Source organism: Stenella coeruleoalba (assembly GCF_951394435.1).
Source record: "Stenella coeruleoalba genome assembly, chromosome: 10".
Lineage (NCBI taxonomy): Eukaryota > Metazoa > Chordata > Mammalia > Artiodactyla > Delphinidae > Stenella > Stenella coeruleoalba.
The window spans coordinates 57,394,643-57,401,800 of record NC_137156.1 but is presented as its reverse complement, the minus strand read 5'-3'; the positions used below and the strand labels follow the sequence as shown (position 1 = coordinate 57,401,800).

The 7,158-nt window shown below is 55.0% G+C and overlaps 1 protein-coding gene across 1 annotated transcript in view; it reads right to left on the bottom strand.

Moving 5' to 3' along the window:
* Positions 1–359: 359 nt before the first annotated feature.
* SLC22A14 (solute carrier family 22 member 14) overlaps positions 360–7,158 on the bottom strand; it is a gene marked incomplete at its 3' end in the record, with an annotated part of 28,179 nt that continues 21,380 nt past the window's right edge. The window contains exons 7-12 of the mRNA XM_079934324.1: positions 6,126–6,246; positions 5,758–5,855; positions 5,291–5,505; positions 3,151–3,325; positions 2,338–2,538; positions 360–528 (exon numbers count right to left, since the gene is read on the bottom strand). Of these exons, the coding sequence (XP_079790450.1) occupies positions 360–528; positions 2,338–2,538; positions 3,151–3,325; positions 5,291–5,505; positions 5,758–5,855; positions 6,126–6,246 (979 nt within the window). The remainder of the gene's footprint in view (positions 529–2,337; positions 2,539–3,150; positions 3,326–5,290; positions 5,506–5,757; positions 5,856–6,125; positions 6,247–7,158) is intronic.

The following is a 7,158-nucleotide window of genomic DNA, read 5'->3' as shown; positions in this document are numbered from 1 at the left end:
AGACACGGCCCACCCACACCCCCCAATCAGACAACTCCTCGTCCTCAGAGGTCAGCTAAGACATTAAGGACTCTGAAAAGCCTGTCTGAACTACTCTCCTCCTGGCTTGGGCCTCTGGGTCCTCCAGACACAGCCAATTTTGACCTAGTCGTCTCAAGTCCAACACAGTACCTTTATTGGAATGAATCACACCCTAGTTCCCCGAGAAGGGGCCATTTTTGGATCTCCAGGGCTGGCCTCGGGGCAGGACTGACCCTGCCCCCACCAAGCTGGACTGGGACCGGAAATCATGGTCTGAGATCCACAGCCCCAGATCCGGCCACTCAACTCCAGCCCGAGATCATCTGGGGGCCTGGCCCTCAGTCCTCCTGTTTGTCTATTTCTCCTTCTCCAGATTGCAAAGACAGGTTGGAGAGACTGTCTTGGTCCACATTTGTCATCGTGGTGTTGACAATGGTGTTCTTGGCCACTTCCTCTGTCACATCGTCACATAACATGTCCTCGCTCGACATGTCCTCGCTCAAGGTCCTGAAGAAACCATTGGAGAAAAACTCATGAGCTGCATGTTTTTGGGAGCTGAGAGAAGCAGCACCGGCCAGGCCTGGCTCTGCACTCCTGAGAGGTGGGTCTTTCCCACGCCTTGGCAGGTCCCCAGCCAAGCTTCATCACGAGCCCGGGAGGGACCCTCACCTCCAGGAGCAGACCTGTTCCATCTCCCAACCCTAGTCAGACCCTTCACTCTTCTGCATATTTGGGACGCTGTCCACCATCTTCATCACGAGCATTTACTGAGCACTTGCCTCGAGCCACTGTGCCAACCACTTTATTATTTTTTAATTAATTAATTAATTAATTAGTTAGTTATTTTAGGCCGCACCATGTGGCTTGTGGGATTTTAGTTCCCTGACCAGGGATCGAATCCCAGGCCCTCTGCATTGAGAGTGCAGAGTCCTAACCACCGGACCGCCAGGAAATTCCTCCAACCACTTTATATGGGTGTAACCTTCCCAAATCCCTATGAGATAGGAAGGCTCAGCTCCATGTCTTTACCTCTCTGTGCCTCAGTTTCCTCACCTGTAAAATGAGGGATAGTGACAGGACCTGTCACTATTGTATGTGGTGGTTGTTACGATGAAATGTGAAAAGGCATGTATCTAGAACAGGACCTGACACATGGTAAATGTTCCATACAGCTTAGCTATTATTATTACTATGTTATCATCCCATTTTGCAAACGTAGAAACTGAGTCTCAGAAGTATTAGGTAACTTCCCTGTGCACATACTAGGAAGTGTTAGCGGAGATAGAAATCCAGACCCTTTGGCTCCAGAGCCTGTGTTCTTACCTACTATGCTGTCACTCTGCTGCATGGCACTCCCACCCTCTACAATGGGGCAAACACCTATTCATCCTTCAAAGCCCTACTCAAATATCACTTTCTCTGGGAAACCTTCCCCAACTCCCCAAACTAAAGTTCCTCCCTCCTGGGGTCCCTATACGTCCTATACATCCCTCTGTCAGAGTCCATTGGTGATAACTGTTTGCGTATCTGTCTCCCTATAAACTATGGCTTACTTAAGCCTGGGGACTTCTTACCAGCCCTGGTACAATGCCTAGCAGAGGTGGTATCAATGAGAGTCTGAAAAAGGAGGCAAGGAGGAGGGGGTGGTGGGGAGGAGGACTGAGGAAGGCCAAAGGCCCCTGTGCTATTAGCAGAGGGCACTGTAGGACATGAAGCAGCCTCTGCTCCTCCCTGTTGCTCAGGTCCAGGAAGAGAGTTCTGGGCTTTGCTGGCCCAAATCCCAGAAGGGATGGTGCTACCAATCATGACAAGCCTTCTCCAGTGGCACTAGGAGACCAGAGACCAGAAGTGCCCATGAAGCAGTTGGGTGGAGCACATTTCCCACATGGGGTCCTGGGCTACTGGGGCCAAGAGGCCAGAGTTGTAAATCAAGACTGGGTCCTTTGTGAGCACCTGGGAGTTCAGAAATGAATGGAGAGGTACTCAGAAAGCTGGTTCCAAGCCAGTCCCCTGTGCCCTGGGAGGGGAGGGAGCCCTGAGTATTTCGAAGGGCATCACCCCAGTCCAGACAGGCACCAGGGGATGAAGAAAGAAGAAGACGTGGCCCAGGCTAGGTCAGGAGAGCCAGGCAGGATGGGAGCTGGCAGAGGCTGAGCTGGACAGAGGTACGTGGCAGCATCCAGTAGAGCTAGGGAGTCTGCTGTGGACATAGAGTAGCCCTTGTATCATAGGCCCTTCTGGCGAAGGGGCAGGGATGGACAGTGCTTGAGAACGAGGCCCTGTTCTGACCAGAGCCCAGAAGCCTCACACACCTACCTTCTCTCTGGCGGAAGGTGCTCCAGGCTGTCAGGGATGGGCTGATCTTGCGTTTCTGGCAGCTTGACGCAGAAGAACAAAGCCACGAAGGCTGAGATGCAGCAGAGAAAGACGGGTAGGATGGCGATGTTCTGGTTGACTATCGAGGATGAGATACCTCCAGCAGCCCAGACCAAAGACAGTAGCCCCAGACCTGTCGCCCTGGAAGGGGAGGTGAAAGTTCATTTGGGGGCTTCTTGGGCCCAGAGACTGGGTAGGGTGGAAAAAGGTTTTAGGGAAAACCCCACACCCTCATCTCCACCCTGTCCCAACTCACTGTGCAACCTTGGAGAATTTAGTTCTTTACTGTTGCAAGGTAGGTAGTAGTTTCTTCATGGGTCCAGGAGTGGGAGAAGTAAGACCACACACCATAGCGTGGGTATGCGTGGGAGGGTGGGGAGGAGGATACTGCAGCCATCACCAAGGGCCCCCGTGGAGAAGGGCCTGAACCTCAGAGCGGCCCAGTCACATTTCAGGCAGTCAGTGCAAGTCAGGGACTGGAGTCAGACTGCCTAGGTCCAAATCCCACTTCTGCCACCTGCTATGTTTGACCTTGAGCCAGTGCCCTTATCTCTCTGATTTCCTGTCTGAAATAGGGTTAATGATGGTGTTAGGGGGATTTTTTTTGGTGAGGGTTAGATGGAGTAACCCATGTAAATTGCTTAGCAGGGTGCCTCTCAGCAGGCGATTGCCCAATCTCAGCTGCTGTTACCCATCTTGCTATTGCCCCACACTCCCCATGCCCCCACGGCCATCACCCACCAGGCCCCCTACCTGAGGACAGTGGGGAGGAGCTCAGAAGGGTAGATGTAGAACACGGTGACCGTGGCGGCCAGGCTGAACTCTCCAAGCACAATTATCAAGACCAAGAGGGATTTCAACTCTGTGGCCAGACAATGTGGCCATCCTTCCCTCGGGGCAGGTTGGGGGGCCTGCCCACTGGCCCTCCCTCAATCCCTCTTAGAAGGCATCTGAAGGTCTACCCAGACCACCTGGTCAGCTGGCCAGCAGACTCAGAGGAGGGCCAGTCTGCTAGAGGCCCAGCCAGGCCGGGAATTAGTACATCTGCAGCGGGAGAGTTGGTCAGTGGAGTGGGGACCTCTGTGGCCTCTCAGGCCACCATCTACTGTGTGGACTCAGCTGTTGCACCTCTGCCTCCCTGTATTCCACATGTTCACCCAGCTTCACCCACCCCACGGCCAGCTCCTCCTGAAGCATGCACTCAGCCCCTGGCCTGCGTCTTGTGTGCCAGGCTCCCTGCTCAGGGCTCTCCCCACTTCCCCTTCATCCTCTGCAAGCCTGGTCCCTGGGGCCTGCACAGCTAGACGTTCCGGGATGCCCAACTCCAGACATGTACATTGGAGGAGGAAGAAAAGAGCCTGGGAAACGCCCTTCCTCAGGCCTGGGGAAGCTGGGAGCTGGATGCCCTGCTCACTGACCTGGAGCCAGGAGTTTCAGCTCCTTCCCCATCAGCCTCTGCTGGACCCTGCCCCAGGCCTCCCCACTCCCCACTTTGGGTCTGGCTTTACTTGGCTCTGGGATGAAACCGGAGATCTAATTTTATATATTGGGGATTTTCCTCCTAGTTCCTCTCACACATGTGAGAGTTTCAGACGTTTCTGCTTGACTCATTATAGACCCACTTTTTAAAAAAACCACCAAACAATAGAAATTGAACAATGGCTTTGTTTCCCCCATCTTGTTTTAGCCTGTCAACACTGCCAACATCTGGGAGAGGAAGAGTCCAGGTCAAGACACACAAAATTCCAGACCCCAGGGAAAGTGAGGGAGCCCCTTGAGGTGGACCCCGCATCCAGGCTCCGCCATCCCGGCCCCAGTGGCTGAAGGGGCTCTTGCGGTCAGCAATTCTGATCAGGTGAATGAACACTGACATCTTTTTTTCTTGGCCATGCCACGTGGCTTGCGGGATTAGGATTAGCTCCCTGACCAGGGATTGAACCCGGGGTCCCCTGCAGTGGAAGCTCGGAGTCCTAACCACCGGGCCGGCAGGATATTCCCAACACTGACATCTTTTTTTTTTGCAGTACGCGGGCCTCTCACTGTTGTGGCCTCTCCCGTTGCAGAGCACAGGCTCCGGACGCGCAGGCTCAGCGGCCATGGCTCACGGGCCCAGCCACTCCGCGGCATGTGGGATCCTCCCGGAGCGGGGCACAAACCCGTGTCCCCTGCATCGGCAGGCAGACTCTCAACCACTGCGCCACCAGGGAAGCCCCCAACACTGACATCTTGATGTCCACATCCTCAGCCCCGCCACACTCTTCTAGCCTTGTGACCTGGAGCATATGCATTGTCTTCAGGTTCTTTGAAATTCTGAAAATATTGCCAGCCCACCCTCCCATTTCCTTCCCTAGTTCTGAGTTGACAGGGCGCAGGGCACTGTGCCCGCCCTGGGAAGGAGTGGCCTCCATGCAAGAATTGTTCCTGAGAGTTTGGCCCAATGTTATGCTCAATCTTCAGTGGGCAAGTGATTTTTTCCTGGTGAGACTACAGATGAGACAGGGCAGGGGTAGCAGTTGAAGGACTACTTTTGCTGCATCTGTTCACATTTAATTATTGACAGGAGTTGGAATCAGGCAGAAGAAGGCTGCCCACTCTCCTGCACAAGGACGATTCCTCTGGACAGCACGTCCTCCCTTCCCAGGTCTCTGGGAGCTGCACGTGCCCTGTTTGGGATACCCCCTCCCCTCCGAGAGGGCAGTGCTCTAGAGAATGGCCCCTGCTCAGGACGTGCAGGGGCCTCTGTAGGGCAGGTGGGGTCTGGATGCATGAGGCTAACTGCCAAGGTGTTTTGTTGGCTGGATAGGGGCAGGAGGCAGGAGGGAGGGGTTTGAGGAAGCCGGAAGGCCGGGGGTGGCATCAGGGAGGTGAAGTGGGAGGTTAGGGGAAGCTGTACCTGAGGGGAGCAGAAGGCTAAGGAAGCACATGAGGGCACCTTGGAAGAAAGTCAAAATCAGGCTTCGCTTCCTCTTCAACTGCTCAAGGAGAAAGATGCAGCACAGCCGGGCGGGCACCTCCATCATGCCAGGAATCACTTGTGTGAAGTGGATGTTCACTCCCAATTCCTTCATCCTGAGGCTCAGCATATAATAGTTGCAACCGATAGCAAGCCTAGAATTCATTGCCAGAAGAGAGACACTTAGAGAAAAAGACACACACAGAAAGCCGGGGCCAGGAATAAAGACAGAGGCAGAGGAGAGCACAGCAGGGTGGCAGTGGAGGACAGAAATGAGCACAGAGATCTGGGCTCTGCAGGCTGCACCAGGGTCCTCAGGCCATGCTCTCCCTGCAGCCTGCCCACGCCCATCATCTCCCTGTACCCCTGGCCTGCAAGGCCGTTTGCAGTCCCTGCTGGGTACTCACCACATGCTGCACATCACCAAGGTCACCTTGCGGAGGTGCCTGTTGCTATAGAAGTCCAGGATAGAGGCCGTAGTCACCTTCTTTCCAGGCAGCTGCAGCTACAGGACAAGCAGGACCAGCCAGAGGCAGGGCCGAGACCCCAGCTTGCTCCTTCCCCCAACAGGACTCACGAGGCCCCCCTGCCCCCCACAGGGCCAGTCTGGCCTCTGTCTTTCCCCTGGCAGGGCTTGATTTTGCTGTCACCATGCTCCTCAAGCAGTGGGCTGGGGACACCCTTTGGGCCGAGGTCCTACCTGAAAGGATGAGGAGGGAAGAGGCCCTTGCATAGCCCCCTGCCCTGGTCCCACTCTAGGCCTGAAGCTTCTTACCTTATCCAGCAGACTTACAGGAATGGTCTTCTTGTTCACACCAGCTGCATAGCACAGCACCTGCTTGGCCTCTTTCAGCTTCCCTTTCATCATCAGCCATCGTGGGGACTCTGGGAGAATCCTGCATGGCCCGCCCCTCTCTTACCCATCACTCCAAGATGCCCCGCAGACCCAAGGTGGCACCATCCCAGCCTCAGCGGTGGCCATCCTGCTCCAGCATGAGGTGACTCAGGTGTTGGAGGCCCTGAAGGTGACCATCAACCTTGGCCTCCCTCGCCCACCCCCGGCAGTCAGCCCGTCCCCTGCCCAAGCCATACACAGTACCCACTGCTGCTCAGTGACACCCTGCCCACTGGCTGCCTTTGCACTACAGCTTCCTTTCCTCAGAGCCACCTCTAAGAGCTGTTTTCTATCTTGGGGGTTGTCCCCACCTGCCAGGCATACTGTCCTCCCCGTCTACACCCTCTAATAGAGCCTCGTTCTTGTAGTTGGGGAATTCTCCTGTTTCCTCTCCATCTCCTAATAGCCTGGAGAGTATGGGGGCAGGATCCCAGGTTTGACCCCAGGGCCCAGCCCCTGCCTCGGTGAGTGGTCTCCACTCTGGCCCATCTCCTCCCCGCCACATCTCCCATTGCCTTTGACCTCAAAAGGCCCCTGGTTCTTCCCGATGCTACCAGGTTGAAGAATCCACACAGATTAACATTTAAAGCACTTAAGTGCCCTTATCTTATCAGTTAATCCCCCCCCCAAGCCCCGACCTAGTATGATTATTCCCATTTTATTCTCAGCCTCAGCGAGTAAGGGCTTGCCCAAGGTCACAGAGTCAGAGCTAGTATGAACCTGATAAGGCACTCTTGACAAAACTATGCCATCAGTCCCTGCTGTGTTCTTGCAACTGTCCCTCCTCCCGCCCCAGCCTGGACTCTGTGGCTGGTCACTGTACACGCACACCCAGGACTCTAGAGACAACGTCATCCCCTCTACCTGCCCCTGCTCCTATTCCCCCCAGACCCAGGGGCCAGCAACCAGTCAC